The 23,604-nt window shown below is 50.4% G+C and overlaps 2 protein-coding genes across 2 annotated transcripts; one reads left to right on the forward strand and one right to left on the reverse strand.

The window, feature by feature from the left end:
• The first annotated feature begins 669 nt into the window (after window positions 1-669).
• Window positions 670-20,423, forward strand: HELZ2 (helicase with zinc finger 2). The gene is made up of 19 exons (XM_058036464.1): window positions 670-1,088; window positions 1,183-1,366; window positions 1,744-1,851; window positions 2,403-2,926; window positions 3,265-3,897; window positions 5,021-5,804; window positions 6,205-6,280; window positions 7,589-11,105; window positions 11,925-12,010; window positions 12,340-12,471; window positions 12,714-12,881; window positions 13,096-13,237; window positions 13,694-13,810; window positions 14,230-14,422; window positions 15,216-15,350; window positions 15,585-15,803; window positions 16,066-16,222; window positions 16,725-16,892; window positions 17,370-20,423. The coding sequence occupies exons 1-19, from the start codon at window positions 817-819 to the stop codon at window positions 17,492-17,494; spliced, it is 7,740 nt and encodes a 2,579-aa protein (XP_057892447.1). The 5' UTR covers window positions 670-816; the 3' UTR covers window positions 17,495-20,423.
• A 778-nt stretch (window positions 20,424-21,201) lies between these two features.
• Window positions 21,202-22,170, reverse strand: FNDC11 (fibronectin type III domain containing 11). Its single transcript, XM_058036591.1, has one exon. The coding sequence runs from the start codon at window positions 22,168-22,170 to the stop codon at window positions 21,202-21,204; it is 969 nt and encodes a 322-aa protein (XP_057892574.1).
• Between the last annotated feature and the right edge of the window lie 1,434 nt (window positions 22,171-23,604).

Here is a 23,604-nt window from a genome sequence, read left to right on the forward strand (position 1 = left end):
AGCTCCATGGCACCTCCTCCCCACGGTGGCATCACCTTCTAAGATCTTCCCACCATTAATTGTGCCCTGCTCAAGCTGCTGCCCAAGATGCCAACAGCCAACGGCCCAAAGGTGCCACTGGGCAGCCTCCTGCAGCAGCTGGAGCTGCTCCTGGTCTGCTCCAAGTGCAGCGTGAAGGAGAACGAGATCACCTACCACCCTCAGGAGGTGGAGCACAAGTGCATGTACGAGATCCTGCTGGCGCGCTGCCGCAGCCGCCGGAGCACGGCATGGAGGAAGGTGTCCCGGCGGCCCGGCTTCCCCAACCCGGCGCGCTACGCTGTCTGCAGGTACTACGTGATGGGGCTGGGCTGCAGCAGGCACAAGAACCAGTGCACCTTTGCCTGGAGCGCGGAGGAGGCCATGGTCTGGAACTTTGAGAGGGAGCACCAGCTGGAGCGGCGCTGGCTGAAGGCGGCGGTGCTGCAGGCGCAGCTGGGGGGCCACCCCGCTGCCACCCCCCACCTCACTGCCAGCGCTGCCAGCGAGATCACCAGCGAGTTCGGGGGGCAGTTCCAGGAGATCTGCAAGCAATGCTTTTTTGGCTGCCCCCAGCGCATCACGGCGGGCGGCTGCGGGTGGCTCTGCGAGTCCCACCGCACCTGGGACCCGCTCCTGGTGCACGCCGTGCTGGACAGCCAGAAGAAGCAGCAGTACACGGCCATCCGGCCCTGCCCCGAGTTCATCGAGAAGCTCTCCTACTGCCGGTTCGTGTCCCGGGGCCAGCCCTGCCGGCACGGCCCGCAGCGCTGCCAGTACGCCCACAGCGACGTGGAGATGGCCGTGTGGGAGGCCGAGAGGGAGCGCGGATTGCAGCGCTCCGACCTGCTGCCGTCCGTGGGCACCGGCAGCACCAGCAGCAAGCCAGCAGCGCCCGAGCCCGTGTACTTCTACTGCCACGTCTGCCTGGTGACCTGCAGCTCGCAGGAGAGCTTTGAGAACCACTGCTCCTCCATCGAGCACGTGCAGATGCTCTCGGCCGACAGCTCCATGCAGTGGGTGCACCGCGCACCACCGCTCGGGCTGACCAAGTTCTCACTGTGCAGCAGGTAAGGCGTCCAGCAGGGAAGAGGGCAGGGGCAGCAGGGAGCTGCCGGCTCCCTGAGGATCCCCGTGCCACCAGGAACGCCTCTCTCCTGACAGAGCGGAGGTGTGTGAAATGGGGAACAGCTGCACCAAGGCTCATTCCAAAGAGGAGCTGCAGGAGTGGATCCAGAGGGTGAAGGTTTCTGTGAAGAAAAAGAAGCAAGCCCTGAAGGATGGGCTCTTGTCCTACCAGGACCGGCTCCTTGCTGAGTATCGGAAGTGCTCCAACGAGGTGTTAATTGTGAGTGGTGGGCACAGGGTGGGAGTGCTTTGGTCCAGCACATCGCAGGAATCCTCTGGTGTGAGAGCTTGGGAATGGAGCCCACTGCTCACCTTCCTAATGGGAATGCAAAAAGGGATGTGGCATCCTCCTTCCTCCTTTGGAGAAAGAAACCTGAGAGCCTGCTCGGGGTACTCGAGCTATGCCGTGGGTCCTCTTGCTTCCCAAGGCTGCTGTGTGGAGCAGCAGTGGGTGAGGATGGAATATGAGGATGTACTCTTGATCGCTCTTGGGAGGATGTAGCGTAAAGGCAGGGATGAGGGAGGCACTGTGGAGGGCTGTGAGGTGTGTCCCTGGGATGCTGCCTTCAGTCCCTCTCCTCTTATGACTCCCCACAGATGGCTGAGCACGTCGAGGGTGTCAAAGTTGTGTGTGAGCAGCCTCTGCATATTCAGCTGGAGGACAGGAAGAAGAAATACCAGTGGCATTTCAAGGTCCACTCTAAGGTTAGCTCAGTCTTTGCAGGGTTTTGTTTGCTTGGGGGGGTTTTAGTTACAATTTCTGCAAGGGGCAGAAGGGTGGGGATTCGGGCATGTTTAAATGAAAACATGTGCTGGGTACACAGGAGCTGCTCAGGTGGTGCCTGCACTGGGACTGTGTGCAGGGCATGCAGCCACTGTGTCTCCTGTTTTGTGCAGTGGTCCTGGGGCAGACCTGGCTGCTCTCAACACCTCCCCTGTATCATCACAAATTACAACATTCAGTTGATTTCCTGACCAGGATTTTGTAGATGTTGGGGGCAAGAGCCTGTCTTCTCCAAAGTAGATTTCCCATTTACTGCACACTGGTTGATATTAAACTGAAACCTGAGGTTCTCTGAGACCTTAGAGTAATTGCTGTGTGATTGCATGAGGCATAAGCTGTGGTGAGGTTGACACCTCAGAGTTTGGTTCCTCTAGCAGCTTTTTCTAGGAAACGCTGCTGGAGCACCTCACCAGCTGCTGGGCTCTTCCCGTGGGCTGCCCTCACTGTGTCCCTGTCTTCTCCTCAATGGCAGATGCACCTGCAGCACGTGGCCCTGCTGAAGCGGGACCCTGGAATCAACTTCTGCTTCTCGGGGAATGGGCTTTCCCGGGGCCTGCAGTACCTCCGTGGGGACCACGTGGCCACCGTGTCCTCCTCGCCCCGCGTCGCGCAGGTGGAGGTCAGCGTGGAGAGCTGCATCCTGGGCATCTTTGAGCAGTGGGTGGTCTTTGACTTTGGCCAGCGCCCCGTGCTCATGCAGAAGCTCAGGGTGAGGGTGGGCCGGCAGGAGGCCCCCCAGCAGGTCCCCAGCACCAGGGAGAGCGCCCGCCCCGTCAACTTCGTGCGCTGGGATCGCGGCAACCGCATCATCGTTCCCAGCATGCCAAGGACTGCAGAAGACATGGAGCTGCTGGCAAAGTACAAACCTCCTGCTCTGGCACTGGATTACCAAAGTGAGAGTAGGGAAGTCGTTCCCATCACCCGGCTCAACTATCGGGAGAGGATGCATAGATTCCTCTTCCGTGAGGAAGAAGCTGAGCAGGCTCTGATTGCCAAGTAAGTGCCAGATGTGAATCCTTTTGGAGATCCCCTTCACTAGGGACCACAAGCCTGTTGCTAACCTTTGGGGCCATGCTGCTCCTGGGGTCTTCTGTTCATTCTGGGTTGGGTCTTGTGGTGCCTTTCCAGAAAACTGGAAACAAGAAGCATGGCTTGCTGGGTCTCATCCTGTGGCCATGGATTAGCTAGAGCATGATTTCTCTCTGTATGTGCTTGGGGGGCTGGCAGACCCTCTCTGGGTGTAGATGGCAATCCCCTCTCCATGGAGGAGGTCCCAGCAACTCCTCCCAGCAGATCCTTTCTCTGCTCTTCATTTGGGTGTTTCCTCCTTTCAGACTCAACCTGCGTGTGCTCATCTCGCTGACCCCCATGCTGCAGAGCCTCTCCATGGGGGCGAAGTTTGCTCTCTCTGGGGAGCTGTTTGCTGAAGTGCCTACCCCTTACAACCTCTCACCAGACACGGACGAGGGGTACCTGCTCAGCAGGTCTGTGCCCACCGCCTTCCTGGCGCTTGACCCGCCTGTGGACAATCGGGTTTATGAAGTTTTTGTGGAGCATAAAGCCACCACAGAGAAGACCATCTGGCTACAGATACCAAGCAGATGCTGCTCGGAGCTGAACTTCAAGGCAGACACCTCCCACAAGGTGGAGATCCAGTTCCAAATAGACCAGCTGCTGTTCCGGCAGTGGCACCAAGCTGTGGACAGCCTGTCGGATGAGAAGCTGGTCCTGCCAGATGTTGCCAGTTGCTCCATCCCCTACTCTCTTGGATCCCCACAGAGAGGGAACAGCAAGCAGAAACAAGCCATCTCCTTCATCACGGGCCAGCCGACCACCAGCCGGCAGGTCCCACCTCTGCTCATCTATGGGCCCTTCGGCACAGGGAAGACATTCACCTTGGCCATGGCCACCTTGGAGATCCTCAGGCAGCCCAACACACGTGTGCTGATCTGCACACACACAAACAGGTTAGCAGGGAAGAAGCCGTGAGAGCTGTGGGCAAGCTGGTGCATTGCTCACTGAGGGGGTGAAGGGGAGTCAGGGTGTATGAGACAGAGTTGAGCTGCCCTTTTCCCAGTGTGCACTTCAGTTGCTTTTTAAATTAAATTAGTTTTTGTTGAATTTGTCTTAAACTGCTCTACTTCCTGTTAGGAGGAAGCCTAGCATGGGTGGAAGTCTTTGTGGAAGAGCCAATGCAGACTTACAGAATCCCTGAATGGGTTGGAAAGGACATTACAGCTTGTCCTGCTCCAAAGCCTTCCCCTAGACCGCGTTGCTCCAAGCCCTGTCCATCCTGGCCTTGAGCACTTCACATATTCCTGCCTCGTCATAAAATGGGAATGTGGATGGAGAGAGAGTTCTCTCCAGCCTTTACTGCGTACTCCAAGAAGTAGAAAGCTGCTGCCTGTCCATGCTGGGATAATGTTGTGCTCTAGTTGCCCTTGAAGGCTGTTTGGCTCTGTATGCCAATCTATTGACTTTTCCAGGGAGAGTTTGGGGAAGAGAAAATGCAGATCTGGTCTGAATGCCATTGGATCTGCCTTCAGAGAAACCAGGCCGAGACTGTTAAAATTAGAGCAGTTACACTGAAAAGAGTGTCCACATCTGATCCTGCAGGCTGTTACTGCCTGCCTCAGTTTTTAATGCATAATAGATGGTGACTGCTAATCTTAGCCTGTTCCAGGCTGTTTGCTTGCACGGAAGCTTCTCCTGTAGGTCTTGTCTCACCAGGGGATGGGGATGCTTTGCTGTCAGAGGAGAGCTCCTTGTCACTTGGCCCTGCACAGCATCAGGGGCACAGCTTTTGTGAGGCACATCACATTTTTCCATAAGAGTGTCAAGAGTTGTCGTAGTCTCAAATACCAACTCCTATTTTAAATCATGCTGTTGAAAGAGGCTGGGAATTGGTGACTGCGTAGGCACCCACTCCTTTGTGCAGTTGTGAATGTCTGCTGTGACAAGTGTGGTGTCACCAGAGCCAGGAGAGAAACTGCATGAGCGTTGCGGAATGATGAGAGAGAACTTTGTGTTGCAGAATTTAAGAACAGCACCGACGATTCCTTGACGCTTTTCCCTTTTGCTCCCCTGCAGTGCTGCTGACATTTACATCCGGGAGTATTTCCACAGCTACGTGACCTCGGGGAACCCCTGGGCCGTTCCCCTGCGGATCATGTACACGGACCGGCCCGTCAGCACCATGGACCCCATCACCCAGATGTACTGCTGCCTCTCGCCGGACCAGCGCTCCTTCCGCCGCCCCACGCCGGCCGAGATCGACAAGCACCGCATCATCATCACCACCTCCATGCTGTCCAAGGACCTGAAGGTGTGCCCTGGCTACTTCACCCACATCATGATCGACGAGGCCGCGCAGATGCTGGAGTGCGAAGCTTTGGTTCCGCTCTCCTACGCCACTTCCGAGACGCGCATTGTCCTGGCTGGGGACCACATGCAGATAACCCCGAAGCTGTTCTGTGTTGGGGGTGGGCAATCTGCTGATCACACCCTCCTGAACCGGCTCTTTCAGTTCTACCAGAAGGAGACGCATGAGGTGGCCAAGAAGAGCAGGATCATCTTCAATGAGAATTACCGTTCCACCGCCGGCATCATTGAGTTCATCTCCAAGCATTTCTACGTTGGCAAGGGCAACGCTATCCACGCCAGTGGGAACATCCCACCCCACCCCGAAATTTATCCCCTCGTGTTCTGCCATGTGTCTGGTGTGGCTGAAAGGGATATCTCCATGATTTCTTGGCAAAACATCTCTGAGATAATACAAGTGGTTGAGAAAGTGAAGGAGATCTATCAGAGGTGGCCAGATGAGTGGGGTGTCCGGGATCTGAAGAAGATCTGTGTGGTCTCCCATGGGACACAGGTACCTAGAGGAATTCTGCATTCCACCTGAGGGGGCTATGCCTGCACTGCTGACTAAACACTCCCTAAGACCCTTTTAATCTATTTATTTGTATTTGTGCTAGTAAAAATAGGAAATCTGGGGTCTCCTGTGCCTTCAGTGTTTTTTTGAGCACTCTCCATTTAGGTAGAGTGTCTTGGGTGGTTGGAGCAGAGATGGTGGGATGGCTTAGTTAAACACTTCTATCAGCATCTTCTAGGCAGGTTAATTACAGGGCAGTGGGAGCTCTGGCTGAAGTCAGCCCACATGTGTGGCTGCTTTCAAGTAGTTTGGGAAACCTGCAGCTGGGCAGGATGAGGGACTCTGGTGTTTGGTGGGTGGCCTTTCTGAGCTGAGATCAGTTGTGCCTCTTTCTTACCAGGTTTCTGCAACAAGACAAGAGCTGAGGAAAAAGCAGCTACAAGAAGTGGTGGTGGAAAACTATGAAAATTTGCCAGGTTTGTGTTTTGTGCAACAGTCCTTCATGCCTGGCTGCATTTTGGGGTCTTCTGTGTGAGAGTCATATACAGCTTTTGCAGTCATGCTGGTGGACATGAGGGTCCATAGCAACTACAGCCACGGGGTAACAGGCAGGGGGAAGAGACACTGGGGTGTTAGCAGAGGAGTTTCCAACACCTTTACATTTTCCTCCTTGTTAACATGCGAAATATTGGCTGTTGTTGTGGAAAAATACCTCTCTGGGAGGTGCTGCCAGACAGAGCTCCCCTGCCCTCTCAGTGTCTCTGCCACCACCACAGTCCCAGTTAGGAGGGAGTGCCTGGAACTCCTTGGGCTGATTTCCATACCCTTCTGGTTGGTAGAGCTTTGATTTTGTCTTTTCCTGCGTGAATAAGATTTCTCACTGAATTAAATCTCTGCCCAGCTGATTACTCATTTCAAATATATGGACTTTGCTTTGTAGGAGGGTAGAAACCCTGTAAGTGCCATCCCAGAGACTTGAGTATGTGTGAATCATGTGAAGCCCTAAGTACCAGTGAGGGAGGCTAGTGACAGAAGGGAATTGAAACCAGGATGGGTACCAATCACAGAACAGCTCACTAGAGGAGGAGTCTCCTGCTCTGGATGACAAGAGGCTGGTTTTGTCCTCAAGGACTTAATTTATGACTCATCCGTGTTTGTTTTCTTTTTTTTTCTTTTTTTTTTTTTTTTTCTTTTTTTATTGCGCAGCTGGGACTCCTCGTGGTGAGAATAACTGACCCCAGGGGGTGTTTGTGATCTCCACACCCTTTCTTTGCAGTCTCTTCCCAGCTCTGACATCACTGGGATGCCTCTTGTTGGTTGTTATTTGTTTTGTGACCAGCAGAGCTCTTCCTGAGGGGAGAGAGGGATCCTTGCAAATGAGCACTGCTCTTGTTCCTGCAAGACCCTCAGTTCCTCATGGAATTTGAGATTCACAGCAAACTCTACCTCTGTTTGCAAGGAGGGGCTGCTGGTGGCACTGGGCATGCTGGGCTACTCTGTGGGTGCACTGGTGCAGTGCTCTGCCTTTATCCCATCTCCAGGCTGTCCTTCCCTCCCTGGTGTGTGGGTGGTGGTGCCTGTGATGTCCACCCTGGTTCATGCACAGAGGATCTCAGGATTGCCCTGCTTTACTCACGTGGGGTGGCCCCCGTATTTCAGCCAAGCAGGGTTACATCAGTCCATGGCCATGTGACACAGCGTAGGCAGGTGGCAGCCAGGCAAGGTCTTCCCTGGGATCTCATGGGTTCTCATGAGTGACCTTTCCCTTGTCCCCTCTGGTGCAGGGCGTGAGTTTCGGGTCATCATCATCAGCACGGTCCACACCAGTGAGAGCCTGCGCGTCTCAGCCTCCCACCACCTCGAGTTCTTCAACGAGGCCAGAGTGCTCAACACCATCATGACCCGGGCTCAGTCGCTGGTGGTTGTGGTGGGGGACGCCGTGGCCTTGTGCTCCCACGGCCAGTGCAGCAAGGTGTGGAAACGGTTCATCCAGCAGTGCATCGACAAGGGGAGCATCTTCCCGGAGAGCCTGACAATGGCTCACATCAAACAGGCTGCGTGCGACAAGGAGAGCTGGAGCAGGAGCCTGGAGGGGGACAAGGACGACAGCGACGCGGAATCCTCGAGCTCTGACTATGACAGCATGAATGCTGATGATCCCATCCTGCAGGAGCTCTTAGACGAGAGCAAGAACATGCTGGTGACAGTGTCTGACGAAGGGCTGCTGAATGTGAAGGCCGAGGCTTCAAAGCAGTGGAAAGACAAGCGGGAGTACGTCAGCTTCTCCTCTCAGATGATGCAGCAGTACCAGCATATGCACCCCCAAATGTACAAGAGGTGTGAGCTGATCAAAGAGGCGTTCGACAGAGCTTCTGCCTTCACCCTCAATGACTCCCCTGCCATGAACATCCAGATCAAAGGCAGAGTTAACTGTGGGACAGCCTTCACTGGGGACGAGGTGCTGGTGGAAATCCTGCAGAACAGCACAGGTGATGGCAGCAGCCACCGCCCACAGGGGAGGGTGGTGGGCATCCTGAAACGTGCTGAGAGAGAACCCACCTTCATCTGCATGATGGATGAGTTTGATCCCCGTGTGATGATACCCATCGATCCCACTGTCACCAAAATATTCGTCCCAGGGCTGAAGGAGAAACCCAATGTCATCCCCATCCGCAGGTTTGTCAAGGGGCAGTACAGAGTGGTCAGCTGTGAGAAGATCAGCCAGGAGATGAGGAGGTGCCAGTTCTTCTGTGTCCAGGTCATCTCCTGGAGGGAAGGGTTTTACTACCCTTTGGGGATAATAACAGAGGTACTGCAGGCAGCACTGACTTTGGAAGAAGGCTTAAAGATCCTCGCCTTGGAGTATGGTTTGGAGAAGAAATACCCGGCTGCTGTCACCAAAGAGTCAGCCAAATACACCTCCAACAACAACATAAACCTCACCAAGGAAGCTCGAAAGGACTGTCGGAATTACATGACCTTCACAATTGACCCTGAAGGTGCCAGGGATTTGGACGATGCCATCAGCGTTAGGGATCTTGGGCGGCACTATGAGATTGGGATCCACATTGCAGATGTGGCTGGCATCATTCCCAAAGGCAGTGCCTTGGACCTGGAAGCAAAGAAGCGAGGTGTCACCTTCTATGCTCCCAAGCAGGAGCCTCTGTGCATGTTCCCACCCAAAATCAGCCAAGATGTCTGCAGCCTCCTGCCGCAGAAAGACCGACGGGTGATCTCCTTGTTTGTCACCGTAGAGAAGGAGACTGATCAGATGCTGAAGGGAATCTTCACCATCTCCGTGATCCGCTCGGACAGGCAGCTGTCCTACGAAGAGGCAGAGCTCTGCATTAAGAACTGCTACAGGGGATCAGCAAAAGCTCTTCGTTTTGATACCCTGGAGGACTGCATTGCTGTGGCTTATCACTTCTCCAGGATCCATCGGAAGTCTCGGCTACAGGAGGACTGTTTCTATGAACGGCTGGATGAGGAAAGTTCCCCAGGTAACAGGGGGTCCCATCAGATGATAGAGGAGTTAATGATCATGTTCAATAGTTTCGTGGCCGAGTTCCTCACCAACCAGGAGGTGACCAGAAATGTCACTCCTCTCCGGTGTCAGTGTGAGCCAAGTCTTGCACAGCTGTCACACATGAAAAACAAGTACAGCCACATCATTCCTTTGTCTATTCATCTCTTGCATCACCTTGGAGAAATGCCTCCTGCTCAAGACTCCCCTAAAAATGTGGAGTTCAAGTTCAGTCTTCTGGGCCCCATCTGGGAGCACCTGCAGTCAGCTGCTAATGCCCGTGACTTCCAGAAGATGCTCGACCTCGTTGTCACTGATGACATCCACCCAAAGCTGGCCCCCGTGGTCCTGGAGTTCAGGAGACTGCTCAGCCGCTCCTACTTCTGTCGCTCCAACTCCACCGTGCAGTCGAAGGCAGGCCATTACTCCCTGCACGTTGACTCCTACACCTGGGCCTCCTCTCCCATCCGCCGGTACGTGGACGTGGTGGTGCAGCGGCACCTTCACTCTGTGCTCCGCAAGAAGCCCCTCATCTATTCCGCGGACGACATTGAGTTCCTCTGTCACGACTTCAACAGGAAAAATAGCCAGGCACTGGCGTATGAGAAGAGAGCCCACTCCCTGCAGATGGCCAGCCAGCTGAAGGACCAAGTCCTGCAGAAGATTGCCTTTGTAGTGGATATTGAAGAGATGAGCAGGTTCTTTAAAGCCCTGTTTCCCCTGAACAACGAGAGTCTTCCAGATCCGCAGAGAATTAGCTACAGGTCCCTTCAGCTGATAGAGCAGCCTGTGTTCATCCAGCAGCGGAGCAGCATCAGGCTGGCCTGGAAGAGGAGGATGTACTCTGCAGAGACAAAGGAGCAGAGCCTGCGGGAAGGACCCCTCTGTGACAAGAGTGTCACCCTCTTACGCACCCAGACGTGGCAGGAGGTGCTGATGGCCATCAGGAACGAGGAGTTTGACAGGGCTGCATCCCTCCTGCGGCAGAGCAAGGAGCTCTACCACCGGCACATAGGCTGGGTGAGGAAGAGCTCCTGCTCCCACTACATGGAGCTGTCCCTGGAGCTGAGCGCCGGCGACGCGCTGTGGTTCCAGCTCACCACCGACATCAGCCGCGGCTTCCTGGTGCCCTTCGTGCAGCTGTGGTGTGTGACACCGGGCTTTGAGGTCTGCCTGCAGCACATGGAGAAGCCAATCGACTGCTTCTCGGCCTACGCCACGCTGCAGTCCAAGGACAAGTACAAGAGCGCGACGGAGTACAACAAGGTGTGGATGCCCATGAGTGCCATGGAGTCTGCGTCGTGTGCCGTGGCCGAGAATGACTCAATTGTCCTCCATGATATTAAAATAAAGTGGGCAAACCAAAGGACAAGCAAAGGACAGCTGCAAGGGAGCTTTGTGGTGAACAAGAAGTGGTTGGAGGACTGCTCCATTGAAGTGGACTTCTTCCACTGTTACCTGTGCATTCGTTTAGGTGGGCTGAAGCTTCCCAAGAGCCCTCAGAGCGATGAGGAAAGCCTCAGCCATGGCCTCCAGAACCTGTCTTTGCTTGACAATGGCAAATCAGAGAACAAACTTGTGGTTGATCCCGATACCTACACCTGGGTGGCTCACGGGGTCACAGAGGAGTTCAACGATGACGAGAAGTTGGACAGGACTGGTCATCAGACTGTGAATTTTTACATCCACTATATGTCTATGGAGACCATCCCTGTGGAGATCTCACAGGATTCTGCAAGGTTCACAGTGGAGCTCATTCCAAAGATGCTGCCAGACATGTAAGTGGGCTCAGCAGTGTGCTTTGGTTAACTTGGCTTCCCACAGGACCCCTCTGCTGCACCCCCAGGGGCTTTCCTCACTGCTGTGGCTGATCCCCTGAAAAACCTGCTCTTATCCTTGCTCTGACTGGCCATCCTGTTGGTCTGTGGGTTTTTGGTGGGGGTGGCAGCACCCTTTGTGTCTGCTTTCCAGAGGGTCTCATTCTCTTCTGGTTGTCCCTGAGAATGGGGAGATAGGGGAAGGTGGTGAAATTTCCCTGAGCACCTGCTTCTTATATTACTGCAATATGTGTTTTAAAAGCCCAAATGAAGCCGTGGAGTGGGATTTGCTTAGTGGAAGAGTTCCCTGATTTCCAAATCATTCCCCTTTGCTGCTGCTGCAAAGCAAGTTGTGCTCTTTTTAAATCAGAGCTGGTGTCTAGTTTGCCCTTCCTTGCACACAGCACAGGCTGCTATGCACCCCCAGTGCTGTAGCATTCTCAGGGCAGAATGTGCTTCCTTTTGCATTGTGAATTTTAGGAAACATTAGAAGCTAACCCAATAAAAGGATGTGGGCTGTAACAAAACAGACTTGGGAGAGGAGTTGTGTTCCTTGCTCTCAACATCTTTGTGGGCTCAGCTCTTCAGTCAGTTGAGAAATGGTCCCAGATGCAGAGGAGCAGAATAAGTTTATGTTATTTGTGGTTTAAGTTCTTTATGGAAGGAGCTAATGTAACAACAAAGAGAGTAAGAATAAGTAAGGCAGTTAAGCAAAGCTGTATTACAACTTTTGCTATTTTATGCAACATTCCATTCATTCCTATTTTCCTTGTCTGTCAGACGGAAAGAAAAAGCAATTTGGAGGCTCAAGTATGCCTCTGACCTTGCTACAAGCATTGCCCTTGGCCACGAACCTCCTCAGAAACGTAAGTGCAAATATTAACCTTTCTTACCTTGTGGCTGTTTACTTCTGGCCAGGCAGGTGCCCTGGCAGTTTCTGTGGGTGATAGGGGTGATGCTGCCATGTAATTTGGGATGCTCTGCTGGTGGCTGGCACAGCTGAGATTGTCATCCCCAGGACTCACAGAGATGGTTCATGGGCAGAGAATCCTGGCATGGGACAAGGATTATTTCTAGGTGGTCTTGTAATGGACCACCATCACTAGGTACCTGCTGCACCCTCTTGCTGGATCATTTCTGTGCTGCCCTCAGTAACCTTCTTTAAATTTGCTTTCTTGGCTCTTTGCTCTAACAGTGACAAAATCCAAAATCCTGCAGCAAAAATCCTTTGATATCCCTGGCAGCAACTGGAAACTTAACAAGAGTCAGAACCAGGCTGTTCTGGATGCTCTAAGAAAATCCTTCATGCTCATCCAAGGCCCACCAGGTAAGAGGGGAGAGCAGAATACAACTGCTGTGGTATGAATGGCAGGTAGGAGATGATCTGCTGCTTTCCATTGGACCCTTGGTGAAGCCAGGTGAAGGGAGCGTGGGTTGGCATCACCCACAGCTGTGCAAGGCAATCCCCTCCATTCTTGATTTTATTTTGTGGCTGATCAGCTGGATGCAGGTCCAGAGCATCAATGTTGTGGTTAAAATGTTCTCAGCAAATTCCTCTTTTTTTTCTAGGCACAGGGAAGACCGTTGTTGGAACTCACATTGTCTACTGGTTCCATAAACTGAATGAGGAGAGTGTTGAGAAGGACCAAACACAGTGCTTGGAAGATGAAAAGGACAAGAAGAGAAAGTGCATCTTGTACTGTGGCCCATCCAACAAGTCTGTTGATGTTGTTGCTGGTAACTATCATCTTTTCAGCCCCTCAAGTGGCATGTACTGGTGGGAGGGAGAACACGTGGTGTGCAGGGCTGAAAGTGGGGCTGGTCCTTACAGAGGACCCTGCACTGCAGGGCAAGGACCAGAGACAGGATGATGAGAGAGGGACAGGGAGAGACAGGCCTGAGCACCGCCAGTGCCTGGTGCTGTCTGAGCAGACCTGCCCTCCTTCTCCAGAGATGCTGCTGAAGATGAAGAAGCTGAAACCACTGAGGGTTTATGGGGAGGCCATTGAGACGATGGAATTCCCATACCCGGGGAGCAACCGGAACATCTCCCGTAAATCCCTACGGGATGCAAAGCCAAAACATGAGCTCAGGTAGGATGGCATGGCCCTGCAGGCTCCTAGGGTGCTGGGGAGAGGTGGCTTCTGCATCAGTAATGCTGAGAAAACCACAGCAAATAGCTTCATTCCACCACTGCAGAGCAGCACTATTAACCTGCTTTCTAATTAATTTGTAATTAATTTTTTCAAGTGAATGTGTACACTCTAATCTGGCACCTAGTCAGGAAATCCAGGTTGTTGAAAAGTCTCTATTTCCTTTTGGAACAGCCCTGAACATCTCTGACTTCATTCCTGCTTGCAGCTGCTAAAAGGAAGCAGTTGTATTTTATGAATTTTTTGGTCTACAAAGATGGGAAAGTTTGGCTGTGAGTTTTTTTAGCTAATGGGGTTTCTCCACATAGGCAGGTGGTGTGGTCTGCTTCACTGTAGAAAAAATTACTCAGGTCTCAGTGTTGAGGGAAAATATTTATATATTGACTCTTTATTCAGTGAAATAATCCTGCACCATCGCATCCGGCGGGCGCCCAGCCCCTTCTGGCAGAGGATCCGTCACTTTGACACTCGGGTGAAGAACGGAGAGGAGATCACAGAAGAAGAAACAAAGGAGTGAGTAGGAAGAGACCCTGGTGAGAGATGGGTGACTTTGGCTGTGTGCCACCTCTGAAGCACAGATTAATAAACTGTGTGTTCAGAATAATGATAAAAAGTGATGAGCTCAAGGTGACAGGTACAGCACAGAGCCTCTGAATCACTTTTGCACTGGTGCTGTTGTCCTTTTGGACCAAAAATTCCTATTCTGCCTGTGTGACCCTTGAATCCTTCACCTGGACCCTGTTGAGCTCAGGACAAAGTACATTTCCTACAGTGTCCATCCAAAGCCCTTTTCTGGGAACACCAGCTCATTCTGGGGAGGGAGGTGAAGCCATAATCATTTGGGAAAGCACAACCTCTGCCTGGTTCCCACGTGAAGCATCTGGAGGTGTTTCCCTTATGCATTAACCTGGTGTTTTCTGCATCAACACCAGGTACAAAGTTTGGTTGGCACAAGGTCGTTCGTATCAGCTGGCGTGTCACGATGTCATCCTGTGCACCTGCTCTGTCTCGTCTGCCAGCGCCCTGGAGAACCTCAATGTGAAACAGATCATCATTGATGAGTGTGCCATGTCCACAGAGCCCGAGACCCTCATCCCCTTGGTCTGCCACGGCCGTGCTGAGAAGGTATGTCCCTGCCAAAGACGTGTCTCTGGGACAGCTGCTCAGGGCTCTCAAACCCTTTCCATCCCTTACCACGCTGCTCTTACAAGAACTGTTAGGATTTTAAGGTTTGTGCTTCTTTATGGGATGGGTGTCGCTGCCATTGAAAAAATATTCTGGCCCAGGTACAAAGTATTAACATGACAAGAAGCATAGACAGAGTTTGGGCTGTTCAGTCTGGAGAAGAGAAGGGTCCAGGGAGACATTAGAGCCCTTTACAATGCCTAAAGGGACTCCAAGAGCAATGGAGAGGGACCTTGGACAAGGGCATGGAGTGACTGGACAAGGAGGAATGGCTTCACACTGATAGAGGACAGAGTTAGATTGGATATTAGGAAGAAATTCTTCCCTGTGAGGATAGTGAGGCTCTGGCACAGTTTGCCCAGGAAAGCTGTGGCTGCCCCATCCTTGGAAATGTTCCAGGACAGGTTAGATGGGACTTGGGGCAACCTGAGATAGTGGAAGGTCTCACTGCCCATGGTATGGGGTTGGAACAAGATGAGCTTTAAGGTTCCTTCCAACCCAAACTATTCTGTGCCTCTAGAATTCTATGGTTCTTTGTGTTCCTCCCATCAGATGGAAACATTATCTAGGACAGCATCTTTACGTCATGTCCAATGTGGTCTTTGGCTGAGGTTGCTGTAAATGTAATATAAATAAGTAGCACCAGATATCTGTGTGCAAACAGCCTTCCAAAGAGCTGATGGCCTTTGCAGTGCCTCCACCTTGCAGCTGAGGTGTCTGCTCTTCCTTCCAGGTTGTTTTGCTGGGGGATCACAAACAGCTGAGGCCGGTGGTTAACAATGATGTCTGCAAGACCCTTGGCATGGAGACATCTCTCTTTGAGCGCTACCAGGAGCAGGCCTGGATGCTGGACACGCAGTACCGCATGGTGAGGCCCTCCAGTGGGTTGTCTTCTCTCCATCACAGAAAATCCAGGCTTGCCTTAAGCATCAGATAGTCTCCATTAGTGCTTCCCCTTCCTAGACATGGGATTATATGTAGGAATATGCCAGTGCCAGCTCCAGCAGAATGGCATTGTGCTGAAGCCTGCCCAGAAAGACGCTGCAGGCTGAGAAGTTCATTGGCTTTTGTTCACCTCAGTTTCCCTCCCTTTCTCTGCCAGCACAAGAGCATTTGTGAGTTCCCATCCCAGGAGTTCTATGAAAATCGGCTGAGAACGTGTCCCCAGCTCACTCGGAAACCCAGCATGCTCCACCACAGAGACAACAACTGCTGCCCCATCATCTTCGGGCACGTGGAAGGGAAGGAGCACTCCCTCATGATTTCCACCGAGGAAGGAAACGAGAACTCCAAAGCTAACCTGGAGGAAGTGGCGCAGGCGGTGAGCAGGGTCCTGGGGAAGTGCTGGGGATGCAGAAAGGAGGGAGTTGTGCTGGAATCAGGGAGGGATGATAAAGATACAAAGATCAGCAGTGTCTGCCTGGTGCCTCCCGGCTCTGGAGCACACCAGGACGCCCCTGGGCAGAGGCAGGTGTAGGGCAAGGTGATCGCAAGGCAGGTGCCATGGGTGGCCTGGGGAGGGGTGCTGGGGGTCTCTTCCCTCCGGCCCCGCTGCCAGGTGAGCAGGACGCTGGTGTCTCCAGGTGAGGATAGCCAAGCAGCTGACACTAGATGGCACCATCCGGCCGGACAGCATCGCCATCCTGAGCCCCTACAGCGCCCAGGTGTCCGAGATCAACAAGAGCCTGAAGAGGGAGGGCATCCGCGGGGTGACCGTCTGCACCATCACCAAGAGTCAAGGTGAGGGGACAGCAGGGGCAGGGTTGGGCCTGTCCCCTCCTGCCTTCCTGAGGAGCTGCTCACAGATACAGTCCTTGAGCAAACCCTACCCCAGGGTCATTGCAGCCGTGGAAGACCAGATTTCTGGGTGATTTGTGATTATAGTAAATCCTTTGAAAGCCTCTGGAATGCTTGGGCAGGGTGAGGCTGCTGAAGGCTGAGAGGTGAAAGATCTCTAGTGAATTTCTAATGAAAGGTTCCCTGCCCATGTCAGGGAAGTTGGAACACAGAATGTCCCTTCCAAACAAAACCATTCTGTGATTCTGTGCTTCTACACCTGAGAAGGGTGTTAGAGAACTGCCAGAAGACATTTGTTCTCTTTGGAAAGCAATGACCAGGAGTGCAAAGGCCTCCAAAGCTGGAGAAACCCATAGGGTGGAAGTAGAGAAATGAATGTCCTGTGGGGTAAAGAAATGCTCAGATGCTTCCTTCTAAGAAAATCTGGTTTGTTTCCACTTTCTAGGAAGTGAATGGAAATATGTGATCCTGTCAACTGTACGCTCCTGCCCCCGGTCTGAGATCGATAGGAAGCCCACAAAGAGCTGGCAGAAGAAATACCTGGGCTTTGTTACTGACCCAAACCAGGTCAATGTTGGCATCACACGAGCTCAGGAAGGACTCTGCATCATAGGTTGGTATCCTTGGACCATGCACAAGCCTTCAGGGGAATAGGATTCTTGGATAAAGGGATGGTGATCCAAACTATGACAACCAGTGATCATGCTTTATTCTTCTGCCCTTTAGTCTGGGGTTTTGAAAACTGGGGAGTCTGGGCAAAGCAGGGTTCATTCCCAACTTGAATACAGCAACTATAGTTAGTTTTTCTCACCCTTTGTTTTGGACCATGTTGTTTCTGTTGCTTTCAAGCTAGAACTCTGTCCTAACAAAAATCTAGCTGCTCATTTTGCTCCTAAACACACAGGTGTAGGCTGTGATATGTAGGGAAGCTGCTCACAGATATGACAGCACGGAAAAGCGAGCTGGGATTTCACAGATATCTCCCTGCAAGTGACCCAGCCCCGCCCTTAGCTAGAGGTTATAGACAAAAACAGTATCAGCCAAGCCTCTTCTAGCCACTCACCTGCTGTCCCCATCCCGCTGCCCACAGGGAACCGGTACCTCCTGGAGTGCAACCCTCTGTGGAAGAGACTGGTCCAGCATTACTACCACCACAACAGCTGCACTACAGCCCAGGAGATCCGTGTCAGGAGGACCCCAGCCCTCTCCCGGTGAGGAAGGGCTCTCTCTGCCTGAGCTGCATCATGTGTGCCTTGGGAAGGACCAAATCTTTCCATTATTCAGTGACCCATGGAGCCAAATGCAGCGGGGGATCTGGGAGCTTCCCGTGACAACTCAGCTTCGGCGTCTGCTTCAGCATCTTGAGGTGTTTTTAATCAGTGCAATCCTGGGCAGGAACTTTCAATTCTAGCAAACCAAAAAGGCTTTGGAAGTGGATGATGGGCATGTGACTTTACTGATGATGATACTATTTTTGTAACCAAGCTGCTCAGCAGAGCCCTCATCCTACTGCAGCTGCAGTTTGGGGGGACCAAATAATTACTCCAGCTGTCAGGGTTGCACTTTGGGGATCAAATGCTCAGTCTGTTCATCGGGGGGGGAACGACTGCAAGCAGTGGAGCAGCACAGCAAGATGCTGTTTGCCATGGAGGACCAAAGCTTCTGAGTACTGCCTCTCATTTTAAATTCAAGGACAGGAGATTTTTAAGACTTTTCACTTTTTACTATTTTTTTTTTTTTTAAGTGAAGGAGGAAAGCAACGAGAGATGCATGCACCACTCTTTGTCTAGCCAAAATGATGTTGTCTGAGCGTGTAAATATCACAGTGGCAAGGCCAAGGTGATTTTGTAAATAGATTTACGTGTGCTTTGTAGGAAGGAAGTTGTCCTCACCAGCATAAAGGCAACAAAAAGCGGGGACCTCTCCTACCAGGAAACCTTGGGATTTGTCAGCACATTTTAAACTGTTCAGAATTTTATTTGAAATCTCCTGTTAATCCCCCCTCCCTTTCCTACCCCACTTTTTTTAAAGCTGCTTTTAATTTATTAACTTTTAACTCTGTGAATTTGTTTCACAGCCTTATGGCCTGAGTTTTTAAGAGCAGTGAAGGAGTGTATGTGTATAATGTATTTTTATATTTTCTGTAGCCAAACTGCTGTGAGCTGGAAGCTGTGGTTCACCAGAGAGGCTGCTTTCACCCAGTGACATGTGGCTGGTAGAGATGTATTGTGGTGAATGGTGCCTCTGAAAATCATGGAGCTGCTTTTGGAAGCATGACAGTTTTGAGGGAGGGTGTCTTTTATCTCATTTCAATTCTGAATGTATGAAGTGCCTGCCTCAGCTCTCCCCAAACCACATGCTTGGCTGTCCTTGGGTGTTCATGTGGGATGGAGCTGAGATGCAATCACACAAGTTTCCCTTGTGGTGTGGATCCCTGTGATGTCACAGCGCTATGGCAGGAGGAATTTTGTGCTGTTTGCAACTGAAATCCAGCTTGGCTCTTTCCCATGTGGAGGAATGGCAATAGGAAAGCACTGTGTCTGTAAAAGTCTCTGTTTAACTCTGTGTTTCTTCTCATGACTCTGTGTAAGACTTGCCTCCAGAACCTATGGAGAGGTTTTGTTGTTCTCCTCCTAGTTTAAACTACCTTCCTGCAGTCTGCCCTTGGGGGGTTTGAGCTGTATGCCAAAGACCCAAAGACCACCCAGGCTTGCTCTTGTCCTGCTGAAGCATAATAGTGGGCATATGGCTGGCAATTCCATGAAGGATAAAAACCCATAGGAAGTATCTCCTGCTGTTCTAAAGATGCTTGGTAAAAGTTGGTAAGGTGTAAAATTAATTGTTCCTCTTTGAAGTCATCCTGTGTGGGATCTTAAATGATTCTGCACCAGCCTGATTAGCAAATATTATTGCAATTCCAAAATAAGATTGTCTGTGGATCATTCTGTGGACTACTGTAATAAAATCATCTGGTTCCAAAGATGCTATGGAGAATTGCAAAAAATGCTGGAATTGTTGGGAAACTACTTTAGCATGGTACCAGCTTCATTTAACAAAGCCACCTTTGTTCCTTTAGAACCAGTGGGTCTCATTTTCATTATCTCCTTTAAGTGAAGAGTTTCTCCCCTGGGTTTTGTGCTGGTTATTTCATACATGTAACCCAAACAAGGAGTCTCACCCCAGATTTGTGGCTTAGTCAGTGCTCTTGGGGGGTTTGGCCAAGAGAGAGTGCTCATAAAGCAACTCCCTTTGTCCTTAGTGGGAAAAAAGTGTTTATTTCTACTCCATGGAGGTAGAATGAAATGTTTTGCTTGGTCTGTGTTGCAAGACAATATACATGTTATTTTTTTTTTCCTCTGAGGATGTATTTTATAACTGGTGATTAGGAAATGCACCCAAGCAGCAGGTACAGCCAGGCTGGGCCCTCGGGCTGCTGGTGCTGTCAGCAGGTTCCTGGAGACCTGGTCATGAATAGTCAGGGATAGCAGAAAGTGCAATTAAACTTTTTATAGACTGTAGCTGAGTATCATGTTCTTGTCCTTATGCTCATGGAGTGAATCATAGAAATCAATAGAGGAAAAAAAGTTCAAATTAGCCTGCTTTCATTTGCATGCAGAGTTTTGAATTTACTTTTGGAAGAATTTTATGTTCAAGCAATATTCTTAAAATACCACACTTTTGGTAATCCCAATAGGAAGACCCTGGCAGCGTGGTGCCCAGGGCATCTGTCCAGTCACAGGCTCTGTGTTCTCCACACTCAAAAGCACATGGCTGCAGGACACAAATGTCAGTTCATCCAACAGCATTAACTTAATTTCCTCAGCACTAGCTAGAGCTTGAGCACAAATTGAACAAGGGGAACCTGTGCAGGCAGCCCAGCATCAGGCAGGCTGGACTGTTTTTGAGGATATGGACAGATCTGTGTAGGACAATCAATTTACTGCAATAAATCGGTGGGGTTTTTAAAAATAGAAATGAAATGTCAAGTGTCATGAAGTCTGAATTAAGGAACTTGAAATGGGGCAGGTTTTTATCTTTTGTATGTCTGTGACTCGCGGCAAACCTCAAATGACCTTTTGGATACCAATATTTTTATCTGCTTTGACTGTTCATAAGAATGAATCTCAACATTCCTTTTTTGATATTTAAGCCATAATTGTAAAAATTATTTGAATTTATTTAAATAATAAATTTTATTACTAAAAGGTCTGTTTATGTGGTGGTTTGACTAGAATCTGTGTGGGGCAGCTTTGTTTGGACCGAACCAAATGGTAAAAAAGAAAATCAACATTAACTGCAGGTTTTTGGCAGAGAATAATTTTTTATATATTGATGCGTTACCCTTTCCTGTTTGTTGGGAGGCTTGGGGATTTATTGTTGGGTTTTGGTTGGTGACTTTTTCTTTATTAAAGTGATCTTTTCATGCACTATAGAGGTACCATGCTTAGGTACCTATATGGCACAGGGTGTAGAGGGTGAGAGAAAGCAGTGATGGACATGCCTCTGGGTGGGTGATTTGAAGAGCTTAAGAATTCAGTTTTGGTATTTTGGAAGAAGGACAATACAAACCCAAAACATCATTGGAAGAAGCTGACACTGATCATCCTTCAGTGGATGGAAAGCACTGGATGGTAGAGATGCTTCTGTCTCTTGTGCTCTGCTTCAGAGGTGTCCTGCAAGATTTTCTGGTTCTGGCTGCTCCCACCATTGCCTCTGGCAGTGGGACAAAACTGCTGAGTCCCAAATGCTGCCTAAAAAATGTTATTTTTTGTGAGAAATTTTGAATGGATTACTGCAAACCTGGAGAGATTTTGGGAAGGCACCTGTACAATTGCTGTTGAAAACAGAACGACTTTGATTTAAAACAAACTGTTTAAACAATTTCTTTTTAATTACTCTTATTCATCTTTTTCATTAAACCATTAAACTGAGGGAGTCGGTCTCGTGAGCCGCCTCATCAGGCTGCGGTTGGGGGCTTCCTTGGTGTCTTCAGCAGGGTGAGTTTTTGTCTTCAATATAATGCAGTCGTGCCACTGCGAGTAGACGAGCGTGTGCGTGTCGGATCTCCTCACTTTGAACTCGTACAACCTGCCAGGCAGCAGGTGGTTGATTACGCACGGGTTGGAGATGACTTCCTGGGTCCGACCGTATCCTGGTTCTGTCTGACTGTCATCTGTCACCAGCTTGATCTCCAGCTGCCATCGCTCCAGGTGGGACTCTTGACTCTCAGTGAACCACTTGAGCTGGGCCCAGGTCTGGCACGCGAACGACTCTATCCGATCAAAAATCGGCGGCTTCTTCGTGTAGAGAGAAAAAGTGATGGGAGGGTGTAGAGCACCCCCGAGATGTATCTGTGACACCAAACTGTGCTTGACGTGGAGCTTCCTTGGCTCTTCCAAGGAAATGAGCTTATTGAAAAACATGGAGAGCTTGAGCACTCTCTTTATATTCAAGTCCCACTGGGAGAGGAAATCTTCTACGTCACAGATCTGTACGTAACGGCTCAGCTCCTCCCGGCCTCGTTCCAGCTGTTCCAACAGCTCTGTTAAAAGTGCCAGCTGGATTTCAGTCTGTTTTCTTCCCACCTTCTTGATCTTCTGGAGTTGGCAGGGGTTTGCTATTTGCAAGATATCGGCAAAAATCATCATATTGTTCTGGTCTCTCACGCACACGTGTCTGGGCTCAAACTTCAAGTAAAAGTAACACTTCTTCAGAAGATGAACTTTGTTCCAGTGGTACTGGAGGTGGTGGGGGTTCAGGTCAGAGCGCAGGAAATCCAGAACAAGGTTTTTGTTTCTCAGGTACTGCTTCATGCTGGCATTGTCATCCTGTTCTTCTCTGGGTGGGGTACTGTCCGGAGTGGTTTCAGATTCATGCAAAACCTTAGCCATGTTTCCAAAGCTTGGGTGCTGTGTAGGAAAGCAACAATAAAAACATTAAGAACCAAAGGAAAAGCAGCTGGGAGGGAGTACAATCATGGCTGTGACTCTTCTCTCTTAATTAAAGCTTAGCTTATAAAGAACTGTCAGACTAGATGTAGTTTCAGAGGAATTTTCCTTTATACTTGTCTGGTGTCTAATGTTTTGTATCCTCTACTTATATGTGTTCCAAGTGGTCTCCCTCTACCCGCCCTTGAGAGGTTCTACCTCTACTTAATAGATTCACTGACAGGAACTATTCTCTGATACACTCTGCCAAAATTTCTCCCTATCTTATTATCTTGTTTCATTCTAATTAGCTGCCTTTGTACTCCTGTAAGCAATTTCTTTCCATTCTTCTGCCTCTCTGGAGATGCCTATTTTTCTCTCTTTGTAATCTGCCAGGCTGTTGAGGTTTGAGGCCCATCTTCTCAGCCAGTTCTACATAATCACACTGGTGATTCAAATTAACCCTCTGCCCCCACACGAGCTGGAATGGAGCAGGCAGAACAACACAATCCACCGAGTGCCACCTCACGACAGCTTCCAAGAGGAATGACAGCATTTTCCTTGTGCTTCTACCTTCACCAGCGGATTGACAGTCACAACCTGACAGTGTTTTCTGTGATGTGCTGCTTTCCCTGTCTTTGGGTTTAGTTTGAATCATCTCAGACCATGAGGTCTACTTGGATTTTCTGCAATGTACAGCGAGAGGATGACACACATGTAAAGCACCTCTAAACAGGTAACAGTTTGCTGTGGGGGTGTTTAGGCAGTGGTTCTTGCAGCACCACTTCTGCTGGCTTAATCTTAGCTGTTTACAGGGGTCTGGAGTGACAGGACAAGGGGGAATGGCCTCAAACTGACAGAGGGCAAGATTAGATTGGATATTGGGAAGAAGGGTGGTGAAGCTCTGGCACAGACTGCCCAGAGAAGCTGTGGCTGCCCCATCCCTGGAAGTGTTCAAGGCCAGGTTGGATGGGGCTGGGAGCAACCTGGGCTACTGGAAGGTGTCCCTGCCATGTCAGGGCATTGGAATGAAATGAGCTTCAAGGTCCTTTCCAACTCAAATCATTCTGGGATGATTTTATATCTCATTTACTGGCAAAGATATGCCCTGCCTGATGCCATCTGTGCCAAGGTGGAAGGTGTTTCTGTGTTGTTCTTTAACCAAAGTGCCTGTGGCTCACACAGCTTATGTACCACAAACAGCAATTAGCTAAATAAATGCCTGTGTCCCTGTTGTCAGTGATACTGTAATGAAAACCCAGATGGATATTTAGGTGGCTTTCACAAGCTGAATACACTTGATTTGAAAACAAAATAAATATAGCATTCTGAAACCAAGATCTAATTGGGATATCTTAATTCTTAAATGCCCTGTAGAAGCTAGATGGGGAAATCTAC

The sequence above is a fragment of the Melospiza georgiana genome, chromosome 17 (assembly GCF_028018845.1).
Source record: "Melospiza georgiana isolate bMelGeo1 chromosome 17, bMelGeo1.pri, whole genome shotgun sequence".
Taxonomy (NCBI): Eukaryota; Metazoa; Chordata; class Aves; order Passeriformes; family Passerellidae; genus Melospiza; species Melospiza georgiana.

What these genes read in the sequence shown, in the direction of transcription:
- HELZ2 (XM_058036464.1), top strand. Translation starts at nt 817, where the DNA reads ATGGCCGTGTGGGAGGCCGAGAGGGAGCGCGGATTGCAGCGCTCCGAC. An exon ending in ATTTCAAGGTCCACTCTAAG is followed by an intron (nt 1,852 to 2,402) that starts GTTAGCTCAGTC and finishes CCTCAATGGCAG; the next exon opens with ATGCACCTGCAGCACGTGGC. An exon ending in CCACGAACCTCCTCAGAAAC is followed by an intron (nt 12,011 to 12,339) that starts GTAAGTGCAAAT and finishes TTGCTCTAACAG; the next exon opens with TGACAAAATCCAAAATCCTG.
- FNDC11 (XM_058036591.1), bottom strand. Translation starts at nt 22,170, where the DNA reads ATGGCTAAGGTTTTGCATGAATCTGAAACCACTCCGGACAGTACCCCA.